Below are 24582 nucleotides of genomic sequence, written 5' to 3'. Positions count from 1 at the left end.
TCCTTTTCTTTCTAACACACACACACAGACGAGGGGTGTGTCGTGACGTCACGCAGCAAAGAGGTAAACAACCGAGTCCGCGTGAGAAGCCATGAAAGCAGCGTCGTTTTCACGGTAAAAACATGAGCGCTGCTGCAGCATCGTCCACGTGCGGTTGGCTACTAGTGCAATGGCTGAGCTACTATTTCGCTCCCTGCTATGAGGTTCAGTTAAATGAATGAAGGACGTGTGTCCTCGGCCGTGCGTGGATTTGAATGCGTGTGGGTGGATGTGGGTCAGTGTTTATTTCACTTGGGTGTGTCCCCTGTCTGAGCAGTAATGCACCAGAATGCATCTGGTGGAGGGACCAAAATGAATCCCCTTTGTGTGGTATGTCTGTGTGTGGGTGTGGGAGTGAGGGAGACGGCGAGAGAGATGAAGAAGAGAATGATGAGGCTGAAGTTGGCTCCCTATTCACTAGCTTCTTCTTAGTATTTTCTGTTCCATCTTAAATGGTGCAGCACTTATATTCCGCTGTACAGGTCCCAGATGGTAACCGCTGTACCATTTAAGGTGGGACAGAAAATCAAATGAGAAGATAAGCTTCTTGAGAGAGCGTGTTCTCGTGTGATCGCGTGAGTTGAAGTCTCATAAGGGGAATCCAGCCCTTTGGCCCTTGGAAGAAGGGGGGTGGGGGTGTTTATGTGCGTGCAAGCATGCATGCGTGTGTATATTTGGTAGGGTTATGCCAAGGGCAGAGCCGCTCAGTCGTTGTGAGTGACAGAGGACGAGGTGAAGGGAAAAGAGGAAAAGAGCTGATGTGGAGGAATGAGAGGAAGAGGCCGCAGAGCCGCGAACGATGGTACGAGTTGCATTGTGGCAGAGGGGGGAGGGGAAGGCAGTGGCTTTCAGTTTATCCGCCCCTGTTTCTATCTCTACCCCCACAGCGCAGTGTGTGAGCCATTGTCTGGAGCTGTGAGAGGGGACGCTGAAGGTGTTTCAAAGACTGGATAACCTGGTTTCAAATCTGAAATGCTAGCTCTAGAGTCAGAATCAAACCCTGGCCTTACTGGTCAAGTATGTTTGCACATATAAGGAATTTGTCTTTGATTACACAGTAACTGGCTGCAGAAATCTCACACTTCACACTCACACCGAGGGCAGAAGGAGAAAGGTTCTTAACTTTTAAGGCAGTAGATTTTATTCAAAGCATTTTTAGAAATTTCTGTTGGTCTGTTTATTATGAAATGTTCACCCAAGTTAAAACAGAAGCTGGTTTTATCACATTACGTAAAGAAAAAAGTATCACAAATAAAGATTAAGAGGTGTGATGTGAAAGGGATGATAGTTTAAATTCTCCCATTAGTCTTTCTCACAGTAATAAACAGAGCCTGATGAGATCACGCATCCTGTGCAAAAGTCAGAGATCACCCTTCATTTATTTAGTTTTCACACAAGTCAGCCATTAAGTAGAAAGCAGAAAATACATTTAACAGAAAACTACATAGAAGCCTCAACAATAAAATGTTTTTTTTCTCAGTATTGATCATCAATCATGTTGAGGTCTGGACTCTCCAGTGGTCAGGCCATTGTTCTGAGAACACCCGCAGATTCTTTGTTTGATTAGCAAATGTTCTTTTTTTGGATTTCCTTTCCCTAGTGACATATTCTTGATAACTACACACCTTTTCAGACCCTTAGTGTTGAGGTGACTGTATGTATATTTAATAATGCCTTTTCAAAAGCTTTATAACTTAAGTTTTTTTTTTCAGTAAACTGTTTAAGAATGTTTAAAAGGCCCTGTATAGGTTGTTACTGGTCACTTTCTATTGCTTGGCCTTTTGTAAAAAACTAATGTTTGTCAATAAATGATCAGTTATTGGTAGATTACTCATATAATCAACAGTTACAGACAGATATTTGTATCAGCTCACAGATTAGTACAAGCACAGGGAGAGAGGACACAGCATAAAGGAGCAACATATCAAGTAAAATTCAGGAGTGTGTATCGTAACACAGATGTGCAGCCAATTTGGTATGAAAATACAATGCTATGGACATAGTTGTGGTGTGTTTGTTACCTACCACAGATCTCTGTCCTGGTTGGCATCATCTGGATTACTTCAATTGTGGTTTAAGGCCCTTGCCCTTGCCTTGGTGGGAGTATCTGCAGTGAATACTGCAGTGAATTACATAACTGTGTGTTGTACAAATGAACATGTTTATACTGGGGTAAAGCACTGCCACTGCCCTTTCAGTTCCTTTAAGGTTCATAGTCGCTACAATTCAAAGTGAATGTGTTCTGTATGTAAAACTGCAGTGCACAAGATGAAGATAGAATTTAATCACTGTCATTATGAGCTAACTAGTGTCCCTGTATAGAATTAGCATAGCTCAGAATACCACAGCCATAGATTTAGTTTTGAATGGTCTCAGGAAACCAGTTACTACTTCATCTAGGAAGGGTTTGGTCAGGGAGAACTAAATAAAAGTGCTATTTTATGTCATTTTATGCACCACAGTAGGTAATTACTTTCCATTAACTTGACAAGAGCCAGTGTGAAAAGCACCTTCAGAAGCAATGACTATATCAGCACAATTGTCAGTGATTCTATTTAAGTGATTTTTGCTGATTTATTAAGCTCTCCCGCTGTTCTTCTATTCTAACCATACTTAATGCAATAAAGAGACAAACTTTTGAATAGGTGCAAAGATGAGTAATAATGCAATAATAATACATCAGTAAATCAGTAAACACATTATCAGTACATGATAGTACTGTGTAGTGTTTCATCACAAGTAAACAGTGAGCCAGAGGTAGAAACAACATAATCACAACTTGAAATCTGATAGGCTACACTGGAATATGATTGGTGCCAACATTCAAGTGAGCATTATGTCACTTTTTGTCTGAACAATCTTGTGGTCCACTTAAATAAAAAAAAAAATCATCTCATAGTCCTTACCTCCAAAAGAGGATGGATTGTGGTGTGATAGATGATAGATGATAGATGACAGAGAGGTGATGCAGTTGCAAAGAAATCTAAGGCTATGACCTATACTCAGTCAGATGTCATTGTTTGAAAGTTCCCGTATTATTGAAGTACCAAACACTGTCCTGCCACTGGGATTTGTAACATTTATGAGACAAATAAAATGTTAACCTGTTTCATTTAGTTTTTCTATCTGTCCTTAAGCTCAAGCTTTGCACTTTGTAATGTCAACAGAACTCATAACACATTAACACATTATTGGTTAATATTATTTTCCCTGCCTGCTGCTGTACAGTGGTGTAATCAGGTAAAAGTTGCTACAACTCTATCAAAGATTATGGAAAAAAAACAATACGACCACAGAAATAAAAGAGCAGACATGAAATAAAATGTAAGAAATGCCCTGTTTTGATTTCAGATTGACTTAAACTCACCTGCTTTACTTTATCCATCTCTCATGTACTACATGTTCTAGTTGTGGACATGATGTAACAGGTCGTGACCTTTGCACAGACCACAAAGATTGCTCTGGAACGTGCAGAGAACACAACTTACAATAGGATTACATCATTGTAGGGCAAAGTTCAAGGTCAGCCAGCCAATCGTGATTCAGTATGGAAAACAGAGCTGGATCTGAAGAAGCAAACAGTCCTGGTGCCTGTCTATCATCACCTGTTTAAACTTTTAACAGACCTCTGCTCTTTCTCTGTGCAGAAGGTGATCATATTCTTATCTACTATCAGATGTGGAGCGTGTGAAAAATAAAATCCAGAGAAACAAATTTCATCTTGTAAACTAAAACTCGTTTATTATTGATTTACGGTTTGAATAAGACAACATGTCAGAACGTTTATTTTGTGGCTTTGCACCATGTGGAACCACATCTGCATTTCTGTTGCAACAACTAACCGACACTTACAGCCAACGCACATGACATAAATTCTCAAAGCCTCCTCTGAAGCTGCAGATGTATGTTCATAGCAGTATTTCCAAACCAAGCCCAGAAAAGAATGTCGCTTATAGAGGCTATTTGTTTGAAAAGATCTTCTTTGAACAGAAATAGCACAAAAGACTTCCTGAATTAGGCACAGCTACAAACAGTACGCTGGTCCCCTGACCACTCAAAGACCTCTTAGAAATACAACACTGTATTCAGAAGCACAGCGCTCACACACAGTTCCACAAAGTGTTTTTAAATCACTACATTAACAAATAGGTTTGCTGCATTTTGTGGGATTTAATACAAACAATGTGATGTGACGCTCCAGCTCCAAACACACAGCAGCCAAACTTAACAATTAATCAGATCATCAAAAACTACTAAGAATAATTATTTGTAACATTTTGGAAATTACATCAAGACTCAAAAAAACCTAGAGTGGTACCAGGCCCTAAAAAGAGGGCATGAATCAGAAAAATATCTCCTGACTGTCAGAGATCCAAAGTAGAGCTAAATTACAGATAAATTCAAATAAATTACATTATAAATTTAGCTTCTCAAACTAAAAAAACATTTATCCACATGTCACCACTGAGATACCATGGTTAACACACTCCACCACCTACTCTACCACAGCTATGCAGATACATAACAATAAAAATATATCTTATTAGTTTACTACTTATTATTATAAGTAATACTATAATTACAACTGTAGTTGTTATGGCAACATTGCACTTGATACCTTCATACCAATAAAACCATGTGGAACTTGAACACACACAGAGATAGATAGAGATAGACAGAGAGAGAGAGACAGAGAGAGCGACAGAGAGAGAGAGAGAGAAACACTGGAGTGAAAGAGATACTAAGGTAAGTGGGCTCATGAGAGTCTACTTGTTCCTGCAGTAGGTCTCTCAGTCTGTTTGTCCTTTACTTTGTAGACATGGCCATGTGTAAGTTTTAATATTAACCTACAAGTGCAATTCTATGCCAATAATCATAAAATTAGACAACCCAGTGTGCAACTCTGATTGTGTGTCTTAAAGTCTGACGTTACTTATTAAGTTCAGTATGATTCTTCATGAACTGGTAATCCTGCCTCTCCAGAGATGCCAATTAAACCATAAATCCTGTAAAGCAGCTTACCTCATTCTACAGGCCACAGTCCCAGAGCAGGACTAATAAAGAAAAGGAACAGTACACAAATTCCAGTTTAGAAGTGGAATAGAATATTTGAATAGTACAACATGTGAGTTACTTTAGAAGCTGTGACTCAACAGTGAGGACCAAAGGCACCAACCACCCTTTCTCACATCTCAGTGAACGGCTCAACACAGGAGGAACGCTGTGTTAGACAGCTTAGTTAGTTAGCTAGCTAGTTCTTTGTTGTGTGTTCATTTGTGCTGCTGTAAATAATATAAATAATGCACCGAAAAAGGGCCCCCATAAAAAATGGTGTTTCTCCCATTATTTCAAAACCATGACTGCCTAACGTGAGAGGATACCCGTATCTTCAATAAGTGAATGGAGGGAAATGGCTAAAATGGTTTCTAACCACTTGTCCAGGACCTTTGTCTACTCTTGGAAAGCAGAAGGATGCATTTTACCATAAATACCAATGGCAGCATATCTGTATATTTCCTTTTTTCTACAGAAAACAAGATATGGGCAGTAGGGCGATAGCATTACTGCTACTGAGCAAACTTAGTTTTCGCTTACTGACGTCATGAGCGTATATGAGGCACAGTTATAAAGTCTTTATAACTGAAGCTCAAAAGTGCTCATATATATATATATATATATATATATATATATATATATATATATATATATATATATACATATATATATATATATATACACACATACATATATATACATACACACATATATAAAAACAGTGGTGTTAAAATGTTTTATACTGTTATATGTTCAGGAAATTAATGCATCCTTCTACATAAAAATGTTTAAGCATTTACAAAGTATGACTTTTCTCCTTTTGGACTGCGCCCTCTAGCGTTGGAGAAGCCCTGAAGACATGACAGAGTGGCAGCTCATTCTGTCGTCTGTTATCCTTGTAAGTAAGCTGGCTAAGAGTTAGCTGGGCGGTTTATCTGACTAGGTGTTAAACAGTTCCGTCAGAATGCCATAAGGTTAGCAAGAGAGCTCGACAACTACTGCTTTCAGTGGAATTGGCTGAACATCGTAAAAATACGAGAATAATAGTGAGCACAATGACAAGTTGCGACGGAAACCGGCTTTGATCCGCGCTCTGTCAATACAGGCGACAGACAAATCACGAGTGTCTAGTTATCTAGTTAGCGTTAATTAGCTGGCTAATGCCTGTTGTCAGAAGCTGTAGTTAAGTTAGTTTACTGAATATAGAGATGGTTGCCTTCTCTGTGAGAAGTCACGCGTGTATAAAAAAATGGTTAACGCATTCGCTGCTCAGCACAAATAATAACGCATAAAGGTTTCGGATCCGAACAGAACGAAGCGATATAATTTTAGCCAAACTTCCGCGATAGTGCACGCGCATGGTCCCATGGTGTAATGGTTAGCACTCTGGACTTTGAATCCAGCGATCCGAGTTCAAATCTCGGTGGGACCTCGTCCTTTTGATCGCTCTGAAACAACGCGAACTGTTCTTCCAGAAAACGGAAAAAATCGACAATCCAACAACGTGTAATTTATAACTGTGTTGTTTGTACCGTTGTGTACGTATCTGAATATCTGCTGCTGACAGAGTTGTACTTACTGTAGCGTTAAGACTTCATTTGATCTGCACACCCCCAGAGCCAGGAAGCGTGCTTTTAAAATCATTGTTGACCCATCTTACCCTGGTCATCACCTCTTTCATCTCTTCTTCTCAGCCAGGTGCTTCAGCCTAAGGGTTGAAACAAACAACATCCAGAAAAATATAGTTTAGTGCCACTAACATTATGGACAGTTACTGCACATAAGCAGTGACGTGTTACTTGACACACTGGTTTTGTGCTCATGGTTTGTATACCATTGTATTTATGTTTACGTTTATCCTTCCAGCAGTGCGAGGCAGGACGACTCTTGTTCAGAAGGCACATCATCGCTACTACAGAAGCAGGGATCAATATAAAATGTTAGGCTGTTGGCTGTTGTATTTCTTTTGAATAAGGCCTGTTCCAGAATCTAAATACATCATGTTCATTTCTTTACTTATTTCATGCATTGATTTACACATAGACTTTACACTGTGATGGCCATAACTGTGCAGAGCAGGGCAGATCTCCCTGAAGGCAATGCTGTCAGGTCAGTGTAGGGCTTGTAGTCATGTTGTCCCTCAGTGTGATAATTGTTAGCACTGGTTTTAAAATGCTGCAATACCCATTCAGTTACTGTTTGACTCTGCACCTGTTTAAAATACAAATCTAGGCATTTTATATTCTACTTAAAATGACCAAGGAACCTACACATTTTATGTGTAATGCTAATAATAGTAAAATATTAACAAATCAATAAAAACTTTTTATGCCAAAACCTAAAACCCGTTGAGCTGCAAAACATCACAAAAATGACAGAAATAAAGGAACAGCCCAGCCAAAAGATGTCTTGCAGATAAGTCATTGGCATCCAACAGCCTTTAAGGAAACTTTCAGGCTAACAGCTATTAGCCTTTATTTATTTTTAGCCACATATGTACTTTTTTCCAGATAATTGGTTAAATAGTTTTACAGATCAAATGATAAAGCATTGGCCAGTGATTTGGTCCATATAACATCTTCAATGAATATTTAAGTACACATATATAGGAAATGTTTCCACACTAAACCCTGTGGTAAAGCTGCTTGTGAGTGAAACTCTTTGAAAAAGCACTGAAAATAGAATCCATTTTTACAGTATATTAGCAAAACTGAATTCCCAAACACTTGGGTTTTGCTGTGTACTGTTGCATGGGATTTTCACTGAGTGTGCATTTGATATTTGCTAGTACTTCATTACTTTGTGGACACTAAATGGCTGCAAGACACTGGAAAACATGACAACATTGGACATTTTGGTTAAATGAGAGAGATCAGGCTTCATGTATGAATGAGTGGTATTTCTCTTGTAAATTGTAATTCTGTCAGCTGAGACACTCCAGACTGGACCAATGCTAGAGCAATTGCCACTTGAGGGTGAGTGTAAGTTCAGTGTAACTGCAGTTTCAGTCATTTCACTGAATAATTTTTACACTCTTTTTCTTGATGTGAAGCAGTCAGTCAGTGCAGGAGTGTAGTACAGCAGAAGTATGATGATTTCTAAATCTGAATTAGTTTGTTTAACGGATCATTTTGGCCTAAAACTAGTATTTAATGTTATTAGTCATGTTATTTAATACTACCCCATTTCCAAAAAAAGTCAGGACGCTGTTCAGAATGTGAATAAAAACAGAATGCAATGATATGCAAATCATGTAAATAAATATGAAAATTCTACAGACAATATATCAAATGTTGAAAGTGAGAAATTGTATTTTTTGAAAAATGTATTGCTATTTTGAATTTGATGCCAACAACACATTCCAATACAGCTGGAATGGGGGCATGTTTACCGCTGTGTTTCATCACCTCTTCTTTTAAAACCACTCTGTAAATGTTTGAGAACTGAGGAAACCAGTTGCTGTAGTTTTGAAAGTGAAACGTTTTACTGTTCTTGTTTGGTATAGATTTTCATCTGTTCAATAGTTTGGGGTCATATTTTATCAGTGGTGACAAGTCTGGACTGCAGGCAGGCCAGTTTAGCACCTATAGTCTTTTAACACAGAGCCATGCTGCTGTAATGCATGTAGGATGTGGTTGTCTTGCTGAAATAAAACAAAAATTCTCTGAAAAAGACGTCTTCAGCATTAATGGTGCCATCACAGATAGCATCATTAAAGCTGGCTTTTGAACTGTGCACTGATAACAAGCTGAGTGGTCTTTATGGTTGGTCGTCCCATTATTTCCAAAAAGAATTTCAAATGTTGATTTGTTGGACCACAGGACACTTTTCCTTTCACTATTTGCTTGCACAGTCTTTCACAGAGTGGTGAACCCTTCCTCATCATTACTTCTGAAAGACTCAGCCTCTCTAGGATGATCTTTTTATGCCCAATCATGTTAATGACCTGTTGCCAATTAACCACCAGGTTAGCAACTAATGTTGAAAAGCAGGTTAGCATCTAATTCAAAATGGGCAAATATTTTTCAAGAAACAATAACATTTCTCATTTTCAACATTTGAAATGTTGTCTTTGTACTATTATTAGTAAAACATAGGGTTTAAATGATTTGCATATCATTGCATTTTGCTTTTATTTACATTTTGCACAGCGTCCCAACTTTTTTGAGAGATGGAATTGTATTTTGTAGCACAGCATTACATTTTTGAGCTTCATCAGTCTGAAAACAATTCACAATTTTGTGTCCGTGTTTTCATCCATCGATGTTCTCTCACTATAATATACAGCACAGACTGCATAAATACGCTAGATAGTGATAAAGAAATGCACTGATAACTGTAGAGATTTATAAATACAGTTGTGATATTCTAGCAGTTATATTAGCTATCTGGCTTTTTTTTATTAGCCCGCTAGAGGGGAAAAAATCAACCAGCCCACCTTGAAGTACCTGCCCCAAAGTTCTTGTAGTTTTTCAGACTATTCCTTCCACCATCAAGATACTTGATCTAAATGGGGGTCTCCTAGGCTTGAAACTGGAGCATCACACTCTAGAGAATGTGGCACCACTGCAAAGATGTAGCAATGACTAAATTTTTCAGTTTGCCTGGAATGCCTTTTTAAGCGATAGGCTGACCAACTGTATATGTTGTCAGTTCTGTTAAAGGGATGTGTATTATACTGTACCTTATACAAAAACCCCATTCCCTTCCAACCTTAAGAGCATTAGCTACTCAAGGAGTTTATTTTGGGGAAAAGTGGACATTTCCTACAATATATGTTCAGCCAAGCATGCATTGTTATCAATGTGCATTTGTTTACTGTAAAAGAAACTGTACTCAGAAACTTTATAATTAAAAACTGAAAATGGGTGTGACAACAAAACAATGTGGCAATAAACAGCATGACCAGACATGTCCAACAATAAAAGGTGTTAGTTAATATCATTTAAATGTGTTTTTTTCATTGTCCTGGCATTGGACAATGCAGTTCCTATATATAATCTAAATAACTTTTTTTAAAATAAAAAAACAAATTCAAGTGTCATTGTCTTTTATTTTCATTCCAAAATTAATCAAAAGCCTTCAGTCTGAAAATATATTAATATATCTCATACAAACGATGATAGTAATAATAATAAAAAAGCTTTCTGGTCAAACAGTTGCTATCACAAACTGCCAGGTACAAAACGATGAAAAAACTAAATGTTATTGTTAAAAGGTCTGCAATCCTGGATGTTTGTAAACTGAAATGATGTAGTTCCTACTGACGATTAACCGACAGTTCATGATGAATGTGTCATGTACATATTAGTAAAAAGCTATAAACTAGTCACAAAACAAAATTATTGATTTCATTCACATAAATAAGTATGGAACAGACAGAGTGTACCATCAAGAATGATTACAAATCTTACAGTTTAAACAGAAAAGCTTCTTCTGGCAGATCTTCTTAATTACTGGACAAGCCATGTTTCCAAATGCTGATGCTGAAGCACTTTGAGAACTCTTTAGTTCTCCTTAGTTTCCAGGTAGCTCATCCAGGAATCTTGAAAGATTTCACCTTGAAAGAGTTCACCTTGAAACATTTTTATGATACTTGAGTGGAGACCAAATACTGATTACACATTTATTCTCACATTTTGCTACTTCAGTTCAAAATGTACTTGAAATCAAGTAAAGTACCAAAACTGCTTGAGATATAAATCACAGTGATCAAGCAATTTGAAAGATTTTTTTTCTTGCATGAAACTGTTAAAAGCATCCAAGAACACCAGATACACACTGCAACTTACTTATTACTGCATTTACTGGAATCATGAATATACTGTCATTCATTCCACTGGCCAGTGAAAAGATAAAACTCTGAATAAGAATGCACCCACACAGGGAAACGTTGGAGGCACAAATTCTCACCATTTATGTACCAACAACTTTACACTTTTGTATTTCTGTGTGATCAAATCATACAGCTCCATCGCAGATATACCACACTGACCTACTATTCTACTGCCTTGCAACAGCTTTCTTCATTAAAATAACACTTTTTTTCCCAACACTCATTTAAGAATATAACAGCCATCTTTTCTAGTCTTTTCTCTCCAGTGCTCTCACAATGTGCCATCTGTGGGTAATTTCTGTTTCTTCCTCACACTATTCACTTACAGCTGCTTTCAGTGCTACTATTCAGGTGAACTGACTATACCATTACACAAGCATTTGATAACAAATAATAAAAAGGAAATTCAAATTTAAATAACAGAAATTCATTATACAAATGAAATGATATTGAAATAAAAAAAAATGAACTCTTCTCTTCTCTTCTCTTCTCTTACTTTCGCAGCAGCTGTTGTGGTCCCAACATGACCTTGTTGATGAAATTGACGATCGCAGTGGCAGGCTGTTCTGGATCGAGCTCTGCAAATAGATGACATGCATTTCCCATTCCACTGCCACTGCGGCGGGCCACGAAACCAAACATCCTACACAAACAGGTAGAGAGAGAGAGAGAGAGACTAGGATTAATGATGGGAAAAATCTTAGACAGAATTAAAAAGCACAGAACCCTGCTGGTGACATTACATATAAATAAAACTAATATGTGGTTACACTGTATTAACCAGTGGGAAGGAGATCCTAATGTGGGGCCCTGACTTAGTAAGGCATGAGATCGAGGAATGAGATGAAGCCTTATTAAGCTGTGTTCAAGGTTTAATTATTTCATTCTCACACCTTACTAAGTCGTGGCCATGCATTATTTTTATTTATACAAGATGTCACCAGCAGGGCTCTGTAAGAAAGCGATTAAAGTGGTGCTAGAGCAAAAAATCTAATTTACACGTTTTCCCCTTGATTTTTTCCCCAAGACAGCATGTCTTGGCTGATCAACATTATTTGAAGTAAGACCAAAAAAGTGCAAATTCGCTTTTTGGCCAAACCATCTCTTTAAAATCTCCCTCACTACAGACTTAAAGAATAAATATGATTGGAAAAATGCTGCTATAGATGTGTCTTTTGGCTGCAGGTTAGCAGTTTGAGCTGGGATGTTTTCTGAGGGGAGTGCATCCCTGATCACAACAAGCAAAGCAACTGACTGTATGGATTGGGCAATATAAGGCAACAAGAAACTCACAGATACACATGCATGCATGGAAAAAAGAAAAGCGCATATGTAGCACTTACTTGTTGGATGTGTTATCAGCATTAGTCCACCTGGCACACAGATGTACACACACACACACACACACACACACACACACATACACACACAGAAACATGTATATATATGCACATATATGCAAAGCAACATGTACCAGCTGAGTAAGTGGGAAAATTGGACTGACAGAGAAAGACACTGGCCACAAAAATCATATTGCAGTGACATTCAAACATTTATATCTGCACGAAAATATTATGGGCATGAAGACGTCCCAGCTCCTTTAAATAGTACTCTGAGCAACTAGAAAAAAATATTTATAATGACCAGAGCAACTTAACATTCAAGGTTATTTAAAAAGCTTATACTTGAGTGGTACCTTACTGTTTGCACATTCATGAAGGCTATACTATAAACCAACAAATTTAAATTCCAACAAAGTTGGGACAGAATGTGAAATGCAAATGTAAACAGAAAGCAGTGATATGCAAATTCGCTTAGACTCATATTTAAATGAAAACAGCACAAAGACAAGATAATTTATGCTTTATCATGTTAAATTCATTGTTTTTTTGTAAATGTAATATTAATTAATATTGATTCCAAAGAGTTGGATGGAGCAAATTAAGACTAGGAATATTATAAAATGTAAAACAACAACAACTACAACAAAGGAATGCAATGTTATGATGTGCAAAATACAAGAAGAAAGGACCTGTATACCTGTGCAGCTGAAGAATGGCAAAAAAATCAGATTCAAAATTGGATCAATCAGTGTCTCCAGTCTCTAAATGATTATTTAGTGTCATTAAAAGGAAAGATAATGTAACACAGTGGTAAACATGTTCTTGTCCCAAATGGGGCATGTTGTAGGCATTATTTGAGTTTGTATTGCCTTCAGTTTGATACAGGTCAAATAAAATCACTGCTTTTTGCTTTTATTAGCATTTCACATAGAGTGCCACCTTTTTTTGGAATCGCTGTTTGTACCAAAAACATTTCTGTGGCAATACAGGCATTTATAAAAGAGCTAGAATTCAATTAGGACATTAAGCATCAATGACACTGCACATGAAAGCTGAAGACTTTTTTGCTTTAGACTTCAATGCAAAAAACATACATCCTATTCATCCTTTAAAATAATTGAGCACAACTGTACTTTATTTTGTCACATGAATTACAGCAGTTCTTACTGCTGAATAGTGCAGCTATGAGAGTGTGAGATCAAATACCTTTGATCCTGTGGATCCACACTGCTGAATGTGACACTATGGATAGGGTAATGTCTCCTGAAGAACAGCCTGTGATTAGATGGGGCAGAGAAACAGATGGAAATACATGATTGACTTTTTCGAGCAGTTTCATGTCTAGTTTTAAGAGCAAGCTATAGGTTGTCTGATTAGAACATAGACTCTGCTCTGTTATGTGTTTGTGGCTGTGTGTGTGAGAGTACCTGCGCTGATTGTCCGTAAGCGTGATACCCTGAGTGGAAACTTTGAAGTGGACAACAGTAGCTGAAGGGCAGGGGTCCTGGGTCAGAGTACACTTTATTGCCTTGGAGATGGCTTGTGGGCCGGTCAACGATTCAGTGTCCACAGAGTTTAGGTAGAGAACATTACAAGCTGAAAAAGACAAAGAAAGAGAGAGCGAGAGGTAGAGAGAGAAAGAAACACACACAGAGAAAAAAAACAGCACAAGAAGGAGAAACAGTAAGAAAGAAAAATGAGGAGAGAGACAGAGATAGAGAAACAGAGAAGGAGAGATAGAGACAGAAAGAGAGGGAAAACAGACAGAAACACAGTGAGAAAAAAATAAGCAAGTGAAAGAAAAGCAAGAAAGAAAGAAAGAAAGAAAGAAAGAAAGAAAGAAAGATGGAACAAAAGAGAGAAAAAAACAGAAAGAAAGAAGGAGAGAGAGAGGGAGAGAGATAGAGAGGGAGAGGGAGAAAGAGAGAGAGAGAGAGAGAGAGAGAGAGAGAGAGGTAGCCAATAACAATCCAGCAATCCAGTCATTAAATTTTCACCTGAATTATAAAGTCAGCAGCTCATATTAAATTTCATAGTAAAACTGCATACAATATTCAAAGAAGTATTGTGCAATTGAAGAGACCAGTCTTTTAGTCGGGCATCATTTAAAAGAGAAATCTTTACTAGTGACTAAGCCAATGTGACATATATGAAAGAAGATGGTAGATAAGAATATGGAAGTATTGGTAAATGCATCAGATGGTTAGTAAGCCAGAGTAACACTCACCAGCCCCTTGTTTGAGCAGGTCTGCAGCTGTGCTGGTGTTGGTGCCATTATGCATTTCCTGCAACTCTCCTACAAGATCTGAATCACACAGACCAGCAATCACACAACACAACACACCACCATTACACTGTCAGAAAAACGCTTACAGGTATGTATTAATCCCCCCAAGCCACAAATAATGCAAAGAAACTGTCAAAGACACAAGATGGTTCCTAACATGGTGTAGTATACCACGGTCACTTTCCTAGAGGAAAGGTAAACATTTGTAAATTTTTCATAACTTTTTAAAGTTAAAAAATAATACAATATGTTCCCTAACTAAAGGTAGTGAAGACATACCCTTGAGGATACCACCCCAGCATCTGTACCTTTCTGAGAGTGTAACACAAATTCACCCATATTAAAGCCAATAGTCAGTTAATGTTAACAACTCTATGCGCATGAATGACAAACCTTTGTCTGGAATATGTAGTGTGCAGGGCAGTGAGACAGGTGTGATGGAGTGCTGATACACAAGAGCAGACAGAGAGCCTACAAGGAGAACCAATAAGAAGAACAACAACATTAGAAACTGACCTACATGGGGCACTGATATCAACATGTCAACATTCTCTCTCACCAAAGTATGTTTCATTCTGACAGCCTTTAATTTTGACTCCTTTTGCTCCACTTTCAACAAGGAAGTGCCTGACCAGCTGCTCCTGAGGGTTATAGTTGTTACCATGGTTAATGGCATGAGGTGGTGGTGTTGCCACTTTGAGGGCCAATCCATAAGCACCCTGGAATGATTTGCTGTCCCTTATCAGGAAAGAGCCAGGCTCCTTGTGCTTCAGAACAGCAATTGCTAAAAGCATTGGCAAAAGAATACATTTAGAGTCACAAATCCTTGTAACATGTTCTTGTGTAACTAACTAAAGGATAATTTTTTAAACAATTTACTCGTCTATAAAAAGATTGATAATTTATTGATGTGCTGATATCCCTCACCCTGGTCTCGAGAGATGCCAGGCTTGTACCAGAACTTGGAGCTGTCCTGCACAAACTTGGAGCTGATGCTTTTCTCCGGCTCCTCCAGACCTTTCGGAGGAGGTGTTTTGTGTTTTACTGAGGGAGGCAGTTCATTTGAAGTAGGTAGGGAGGAAGCAGTGGAAGGACCTGCAGATGTTGTGAGTGAGGAGGAGGCAGAGGAGGAGTCTTGGGGAGAAATATGATGCTGTTTTTCAGGTATGGCACGTTGAGGATGGGGGGCAGGAATAGTAATAGCAGTGTAACCTGTATATGGAACATGAGGGACAGTCAGGAGAGGGTAGCTGGGTGATGCTAAAGGAAATGATGGTGTAACATAGCCATCAGGCACAGGGGAAGGTGCTCTCAAATCGCTGGTGCTACCGTCCTCATTGGAAGAGGCTCTATCAGTCAGAGGGGTCAGTCTCTGACCTTCAGCACTAATGCCCAGCAAAGGGAGCTCAGAGCAGGAGCTTCTCTCTGAAGGACATGCAGAAGGCTGAGTAGATGTTGAGGGGGTTTTGAGAATTGGTCGCAGACACACATCTTTGTTCTGTTCCATCTCTTGGGAACTGATGCTTGTAGGTAGTGCTGAGTTGTTCCCTTGTACTTGCACCATAGGTACAGCAGACATTACTGATGTGGGTGGTTGTGAGTTTGGGCTAGGCTCGCTCAAGAAGGTTGTGGTGGATGTGGACTCTGTCACAGCAGGATCCTTTGTCTCAGAGTCCTGTGACTCCTGGATGAATTCAGCATCCAGGGGAGCAGAGCCTTCAGTGGAGGCATGCCTAGGAAAAGGCTCCCCCTGTGTGACTCTCTGGGAGACCTCTTGCTCCAGTGGTGGTCCTACACTGGAAAACCCAGAGAAGCTTTGGTAAATACTGAGAACTAGATTGAGCATATGGGTACATTTTTTTGTCTAAAGTCAAGTCTGAACTTCTAACCAAACCCCTCAGATATGCAAAACTAGAAGTTAAGTAACACTGGCAAACATTTACAATAAGATGTAATGAAGTGGTTCTCAATCCTGGTATTGGAGTACTAGAGCACCACTTCCCTGCACATTTTAGAGTTTCCAAAAACAGGGAAAACTATGACATAAAGGGCAGAGGCACTCACAAGGCCAGAATTGAGAACTGACATAATGGATATCCAAGGTGGAAGTATCAGGTATGTCACTCACCTGTCCTGGACTTGCAGAGAAAGATCCTCAATGTGAACTTTCTCCAAGCCATCCTTTGGAGGTTTCATATCTAAAATCATCATGAATGTGTACAAAACAAGTTTTGTTTTTTTTAAATGTCAGTTCGATTGTTCTTATGTTATTACATTATATGGCATGATATGGTATAATTTGATATAGCCATGCCAATTGGAAAGAAACCAAGATGAAAAACAACTTCGAAAGTTAAATAAAAGAAAATATTTTTGGTGTAGGCCTGTAGACTTTAGATTAATACCTAGTCTCCATTACTTCTGTGTCCCATGTCATGTGTCATACCTGTGTTGTAGTGAAGATTGTGTTCCCCTCCAGTGGCTGGTGGGCTATGAATATGTGGATGCTGTGCAAGACTGGATCTTTTTGGAGAAGGGGTTAGAGTTATTGGAGATGCGTTTGGAGAATGACCCATGGAAGCACAACCAGGACTCTCTCTGACCTGTGGAGGGGAACAGGGACAGGGTGGATGGGGACTGTGGTAACCACTGCTGTGTGGGCTTGGATATGGACTAGAGGGAGGGTCTGATCGGTGGTCCAGTACATAGTCTTGTTTAGAGACAGAATGGTAGGGTCCTTGTCCATAAGATGACATCATCGGTGGCACTGTTGTTCTATGTCGCCAATATTCTGCCCCATGAGCTCTGTCCCAGTGAGACTCCATTGCTCCATCTCTAGCCCAATGCACAGGCACCTCCTTCCTGCATCTAAAGCCTGTCCCCCAAGATGAAGGAACACTTTCTAGCTGGCTTACTTGGAAAGAGTGTAGAGTGAGATCCTCCCGCAGGTGGGCGCAGTCCTTGCAGGAACAGGATGTAGGTGGAGCTGAGCTGAAGCACATCTCACGGTAAGGACTGGAGGGTAGTGAATGGTGTGAAGGGAGAGGAGGTGGAATGTGGGTGTGGCCGTGGGAGTGAGTGGAGTAGTGGAAAAGAGGGCATGCTTCCCCAGAACAGAACATGCGAGTCTGTGCAGGAAGTGTGTGTGCATGGGAAGAGTGAGCATTGTGCAGAAGGGGAGAGTGAGTGCGTGTATCTTGTGATGGGTAAGTGTAAATAGACCGGGCTGGTTGAGTGCAGGCATGATGTGGACAGCACCCTCTATCCCATCGGAGGTCCAGTGGAGACACACACACTTCATGGACAGGCAAAGGGGAAGAAGTGCGGTTGCAGGGGAGTGTGTGGTGTTTGGGACGGATTGTTTTTGGATGTGTGTTAGGCATGTCAGTGACATAGTATGCATGAGGGTGGGAGAATGGACGGCCACAGCAGGAACTGTCCAATCGGAGAGGAGGACAATCACAGTCATCTAGAATAGCTGTCTCTCTGTCCCTCTCTCTCTCACTCTGCCTCTCTCTGTCCTGTCTTTGTGGTGGAATTATGGGAGGCTGCTCCAGAAGTTCAGAGGGGGTGGAGGAGTGCCCTGAGTCAGAACTGGGAGAGATGGCTTGGAAGGGCTGACTGGTAGCAGGAGTGGAGGGGTTGATGCTTGGTTTGCAGCTGTTGGAACGGAAGCCAGGAACACGACGTTTCTTCACCTGAGCATAAAGACTACCATCCAGTGGCCCACGTGTGTGACAGATATCTAGACAACACACAGAGACAAAAAATTACTTTTCACTATATGCGTTTGTAGAGAGTGTTTTGTATGGAGTATTTAGGCCAGTGGTTCCTAACCCTGGACCTCATGTCACCCTCTCCTGCAATTTTTAGTCCAACCTGGCAAAAGTAGCTATGAAAGAATGCATTTGTGGGCACTGGTGGTCAGATTGGGTTCCACAAGTGTCACTGCTCTGGTGCAGTGTAGACTGACTCTAGATCAGTGGTGTACACTTTATCCACAAAGGGCCAATGTGGCTGCAGGTTTTCATTGCAAGAAAGCAGGAGCACACCTGATCAGTTGTTTAAAAACTGACTGATTAAACGAGTGAAATCAGGGATGCTCTTCTTGTCTGCAATGAAAACCTTCATCCACATTGGCCATTTATGGATAAGATTGGACACCCTTGTTCTAGACCTTTCACTCATTCTCATCACCAAATCATTGCAAATAAAGTTATATGATAAAGTACCAATTATGTATTTTTGAGAAAGTTTCACATTGTATTATCTGGTTATTTCAAACAACAACCAACTTTAACTTGTTAAACTGAGTTGTTCACTACTGTGAAAAACACTTTCTCTAAAAGAGACCAACTGCTTGTAACAATCATTTAGAGAGCACTGTTGCTGTTGTAACATTATTGTTAGCTACCTGTATGAGTTTTTGTTGAAGCAGAGAAAACATCAAACTTTGGAGGGAAGGGGCATTCCAGGCCAGGGAATACTCCAAGTTGGGAGTAACTGATTAACTGATATAAGATATAACGTCAGTGTGTACGTCTGTTTGTTTGCAGTAATGCATGTTTTATGTCTGGATAATAGCTACATGTACTTGAGCTGGATTTCAATTACACTTTTTACTAAAGTGCATCTCCAGTGTGACAAGATGACATGTGATATTACTTTCCTCTCCTCAAAGCATATCAATGCAGGCTTGATTTCCATTTTTATTTGTTTGGATTCCTTAAAGATTTATCAAGCTTGGCTTGGACACTTCCATCACCCCAGAGTGCAGGAAGGCTCTTGGCTTGGGAATAACTTCAACTTCACATATCCTCCATCTTGCATTTCCTTGTTTATACACAGTCAGTGCTCAGCAGACAATTATGTGATTTCCAGTCACGTAATTATGGATGATGGATTACAAAAGAATTTTATTTACACTTGTGTTACATGCGTTCAAGATCTTTCTTTGCCCACCTCCAAATTTGTTTTGAGTGAACCTATTGGAATCCTATCACAATGCATCCTGGTTTGTTTACACTTGGCACATGGCAGCTTTTCATGCCATGAAGTGAAATGTGAATGTGTTCCGATCACCTAGAATGCATGCTGATGCAAGATGTGAACCGGCCCTAAGTTTTCGGGTCAGGCATGAATATTGATTGCGTTTTGTTTGTGTACAGACCTTCCGTGCTGTCCTGATGATGACAATTAAAGTTTTCATATGAATCCCAGCGCACTACAGGATCTGTAGATCTGAAATCCACACTGCCCCCAGGGTCATTTTGCTGAACATCCCCTCCTGAGTATGCACACACACACATACAAAAGTAATGATAATAAGCTTCTTAGCTCACTTATGCATGATAGGCTGTGTGTGTAGATAGCAGTAATAGATAGAAGACCATCTTAGGGATGTAGATGGTAAAAATGAAGAAATTGGCACCTTTTACTTGCTCCGGACTGGTGGAGAAGACCAGCTGAACTGTGGCATCAGTTGGGTACCGCTTATCTATAACCCACAAAGACAAATTATGTTGCATCTGTGTTTGTGTGTGTGTGGGTAAAGAGTGTGTGCTTGGTTGTGTCTATACCTGTGCTCGCATGGTCCAGTTCTCCTTTTCCAAACCAAAGCTGAGCTCCATGAACTGTACAGGTATGAAACTGTACTCTAAACACACACTCCCTCTCACACATGCCTGCACGACGATGATAACACTTCACCTAGAGACAGACACATGGGAGCAAAAACAGGAGAGGGAAAGAAAAGTAAATTTACAAAAAGCAAACAGAAAGCAAAGAGAGAAGGTAAAACTCCTTAGGTGCTTTAATCATTTAAGCACCTGAATGAGTCTTTCCTCGCCTCTCTTCCTCTGTGGTTTTCAAAACTGTGGGTCATGACCCACAAGTAGATGGTAGTGTGGGGACAAGTGGGTCATGAGGAAGCTACATCAATGAACAGAGCAGAGCTTCAAACTTGTTTTTTGCTGCTTGACGCAAGTTGGCAGCAAGTTTATGTACTTCAGATCATGAAATATTTGGGGTTTGCGAGATACATACTACTACTACATCTGGGTCCTGGCATGAAAAGGTTTAGGAACCCCAACTTTAATACATTGCTGTTCAAAAGGTTGAAGAATTTATGATGCTGTAATTTTATTCAACAATAACTTTTAGAGTGTAGATGAAATGATATAAACTGGACAGCAGGAAGTATTTTATGATATTTTATGCAATTTTCCATTGTGTAGAGAACTTATTATAGTTATAGTTATTGACTGGCAAATAAAATCCTGTAATTATCTATTTATAGTAAATTCTTGATGATTCATCACTTTTCAGATACAAGGCATTCTGTTATATTTCTTATATCTTCATTCTCAAAATATATACCTTTCCAAGTCATTATGGAATTATCTACAGCTCTCTTCATCATCCTGAGCACATCTAAAGTTCCTTCATGTATTTGCAACTACCTGCAGTTGTAATGCATCTTCAGAAATTGGTCTTGTATTATGAAAAGCAGTGATTCCAAACTTTTGAATATGTATGTTGTAGCAGATTTTTTAATGCATAATTTATCCCTGCATTTTTGTTGCTTGTTTTATTCTTGTCAGAAATTGTAGTAAGTTGATACACTGCACCCCGCGACCCTGACGGAGAAGCGGCTTAGAAAATGGATGGATGGATGGATGGATGGATACACTGCACAGCAGCATGGATAACTTTAATGTAAAAAGTTAAGGAATGTTTCTTACCATAATGTCCCCCTTCAACAGTAGAGCTGGTTCAATATTAATATGCAATGTTTTGTTTCTTGAGCCTTCAATATTGCTGCAGCACACATTTAGAAAACAGGTATATACATTCAGATTAGAGGTTGAGTGATCATAAACAATGGCCATTTATCTATAGAATCAGTCTAACATTACAGTGACAGAAGCAGCAGACTCACTATATGCCTGAGGTGTAAACCAACTTCAGAGACTGATAGATCTTCAGAAAAGGAGCATAACCTACAAACAGGAAGAAAGACTGCTGTAAAATTTAAACACAGCCAACCCTGTCTACAGACAAATATTATTGGATTGATACTGCTTTCATGTAGGCCTACTTATGGTATTTGTTAGGCTTTTATTTGCAGCACTATTTTTAACACCGTAAATAGCTACTGCACTGTTTTTAATGTCATACATATGTACATATGCATACCTCCACCTGGCTGGTAGTTGGGCAGAGATGGAATATGAACTTGCTGCAGGAGCAAAGGAGAGCTGTTTATCTTGATTGTGCCCGACAGAAGCCCAGAGAAATAATAAATATATCTGCATGTGAAAGAAAATATGAGTGATCAGGTACTATTCTGAAGTATTCATCTTTAGAAGTGGACTGAAGGTTTACACAAAGCTAATACAGCAAACAATTAGCATCACAGAGACTTCGTGCTTATTTCATCACACAATTGACTCAACCACTCTGAGTTGTTAAGTATATCAAATAGGCCTTCTTATGTGGTTTATGGGGACTTTATTACAAGCTGCTACTGTTTTTAGCTTTGCAATTTACTTTAGTGTATTTTTATTAATCACAGTGTCAGAAACAAAACCAAAAAGCAAACTTCACACATTAAGCTTGATTTGTCTGATGGATCACTTTGATGTAACAGGAAAGTTATGGCCAGTGACAAGATGTGACAGGCTAGGCTGTAGGGTAATTATGCCAGGCACATACCTGCTTTGAGATGGCTGTGGCGAAGGGGAGATTCTGTCCTCACAGAACTTTCTCATGGCAACAGTGGTCAGAGCTTGATCTTCCCTACAAAACCGGTGATAGATGGGAATGCAAAGGTCAGAAATATATGTGAACTCAACGTATACAAAAATTTCAACACCCCTGGTCAAATGACATGTTCTGCTGACACAGTTAACAAATCCCCTAAAGAGAAATCCACATTTCTGCTCATTTGGTGAGATTAACATATTGGAAATAAATGAAACATGAAAAATAACTTAAGATGTGCCACAATTTTTGCACAGGCCATATTTTATATTTTATTTTCCCCAGCACTTTAATAACTTTAATAGCTTATCTCTGCTGTTCTTTGTACAATAGTATAATATATATATATTGTCTGTGTTCACTGTATTTATTGTCTTATTGCACTGTTATCTGTTGATGCTCTGTGTCAAATGTAGAAGCATGTCACAGAGAAACTATGTTAAATTTCTTTTTGAACACGTATGTGATGAGAGTAAATGATGATGATGATGATGAAGAAACCTTTATTGTCACTAGTCACAAGTAACAGCAAAATGGCCATCAACCCGTCCGAGCACATATAATATGACAAACACGGGGGGAGACAGGATGGGAAGACAGGAGAGGAAAATACAGAATACTGAATACATGGGGAGATAAAAACACCCCCCAGACTATGTTGCTATGGGAATACAGTCTGGGAACAGAAAAAAAATGATAACAAAGCTGACCTTAATTGTTTACTTATTTCATTCTTCATTTCAGCAAATAGTCACTGTGCATTAAAATGTGCATAAGTGTGTTTCCTGTACTTATTTGTACTAATTTTAACTCAGAAAATCAATAACACATGTAGTTTGACTGGGGCGTCCCAAATTTTGCAAATGACTGTATGTGTGTATGTGTGTATGAGTGTTTACCCAGCTGAGATCTTGCTGTAGTGCATGTAAGCTGCTATTATCACTTCTGCTTTTCCTCTGTCACCCTGAGAAAGATAATAGATATATAGTAAACAGTTTACAGTTAATGTTAATCATTAATAAACTGACTAAATGAATAGTCTCCAACTCTGGTCCTGGAGATCTCCTGTCCTGCATGCTGTCCAACTCTAATACACCCCTGTTAATAAGCTGATGAGTTAGATCAGAAGTGCACTTTTAATGCCAGTTAATGTAACAAGTAATTATGGACCATTTCTATTGGTCCCTTTATCGTGAAATGTAAAGGACAGCGGCTCTGCTCAAATAATGCAGGTAAAAAATATATATATATGGAAATGGTTTTGCTATGGCAGTGATGAAAGGCAAAGACAGGGGTCTCCAATACCAGAGTTTGGAAACACAACTAAAGTAACTGATTGATTGTTTGTTGCATACAAGAAGAATGTTTTAGGTGCACTTTGCTTCCCTACCTTGCAGTGCAGCACAACAACATTGCTGGGCTCAGAGTTTAGCCAGGCCTCCATGGTCTTACACACAGCGCATATCTTATCCAGAGGAGGAGCATGCAGGTCCGGCCAACCAAACTCCTCCACCTGTGAAAGCAGAGAGCAAGGCTTCAAAATGAGCTCAAGAGTAGGACTGAAATAAAGCACTTCATATAATTGGAATTGCTTTATAAATCATACCTTGGGATTTAATCTGCAGATGTCGTGACGTTTCTCAGACAAATTGATGACCTGAAATAAACATGGAATAAAGGAACGCCCATAAATCTCAGGGTTACTTGACCGTTCAGAAGTTTGCAATTGCCGTTTAGAAGTTCAAAATCCCTACTTTAAATAAATTATAGTTAGTTTAGTTGCAGACAACTACATGAAATGATTAAAATATATTAGTTATTTCACAGTTTTAAAATAATAAGTAGGCCAATAAGAATCTGTAAATAAAAATATAAAAAATGTATGTGTGTCTAGAAGAATAAACAGAGCTGTAGAAGATTACACAATGACTGTTATTGAAAATGAAGTTATAATAAATATAACTAGAATCCAGATTTTAGCATATTTCAACTAGCAAAAGTAAATTAATAAATATAAAAAAGTTGTAAATAGACAATATTTTGACAAATAGTTTGTCAATAGTGTATAAGTAATTACTATATACACTAAATAACCAAATTAATATAGCAGGTGACTACGCTGTTAAAAAAATGGTGTTTTAAATAAGAAAATGTTTGTGAGTTCACACCATGCCTTCAGCATGTGGTGGTAGTATGAGGGAGAATTGATTAAGGGCGGGGGGAGAACTGAGCTGGAGTTCTGGGCACCTTCTGCCTGT

The 24582-nt window shown here is 39.0% G+C and overlaps 1 protein-coding gene and 1 non-coding gene across 3 annotated transcripts in view; one reads left to right on the top strand and one right to left on the bottom strand.

The window, feature by feature from the left end:
- Window positions 1-6454: 6454 nt before the first annotated feature.
- Window positions 6455-6526, top strand: trnaq-uug. Its single transcript has one exon. It is a non-coding gene; the product is annotated as a tRNA-Gln (tRNA).
- A 218-nt stretch (window positions 6527-6744) lies between these two features.
- tns2b (tensin 2b) overlaps window positions 6745-24582 on the bottom strand; it is a 30962-nt gene continuing 13124 nt past the window's right edge. The window contains exons 7-27 of one of the 2 annotated variants that reach the window (XM_017720352.2): window positions 23931-23981; window positions 23715-23837; window positions 23224-23288; window positions 22277-22360; window positions 21758-21870; window positions 21501-21561; window positions 21304-21379; window positions 20140-20269; window positions 19992-20057; window positions 19731-19847; window positions 17007-18305; window positions 16689-16758; window positions 15488-16356; window positions 15120-15344; window positions 14954-15031; window positions 14501-14578; window positions 13701-13869; window positions 13480-13548; window positions 12274-12303; window positions 11427-11573; window positions 6745-6802 (exon numbers count right to left, since the gene is read on the bottom strand). In XM_017720352.2, the coding sequence (XP_017575841.1) occupies window positions 6772-6802; window positions 11427-11573; window positions 12274-12303; window positions 13480-13548; window positions 13701-13869; window positions 14501-14578; window positions 14954-15031; window positions 15120-15344; window positions 15488-16356; window positions 16689-16758; window positions 17007-18305; window positions 19731-19847; window positions 19992-20057; window positions 20140-20269; window positions 21304-21379; window positions 21501-21561; window positions 21758-21870; window positions 22277-22360; window positions 23224-23288; window positions 23715-23837; window positions 23931-23981 (3951 nt within the window). In that variant the 3' untranslated portion in view covers window positions 6745-6771. Of the gene's footprint in view, window positions 6803-10127; window positions 11574-12273; window positions 12304-13479; window positions 13549-13700; window positions 13870-14500; window positions 14579-14953; window positions 15032-15119; window positions 15345-15487; window positions 16357-16688; window positions 16759-17006; window positions 18306-19730; window positions 19848-19991; window positions 20058-20139; window positions 20270-21303; window positions 21380-21500; window positions 21562-21757; window positions 21871-22276; window positions 22361-23223; window positions 23289-23714; window positions 23838-23930; window positions 23982-24582 lie in introns of those variants that run through there. The other variant, XM_017720357.2, reaches the window with a different exon arrangement.

This window comes from Pygocentrus nattereri, chromosome 26, assembly GCF_015220715.1.
Source record: "Pygocentrus nattereri isolate fPygNat1 chromosome 26, fPygNat1.pri, whole genome shotgun sequence".
In the NCBI taxonomy this organism is placed as follows: domain Eukaryota; kingdom Metazoa; phylum Chordata; class Actinopteri; order Characiformes; family Serrasalmidae; genus Pygocentrus; species Pygocentrus nattereri.
Note: the sequence above shows the minus strand (reverse complement) of the source record. Positions and strands in the feature narration are given on the sequence as shown.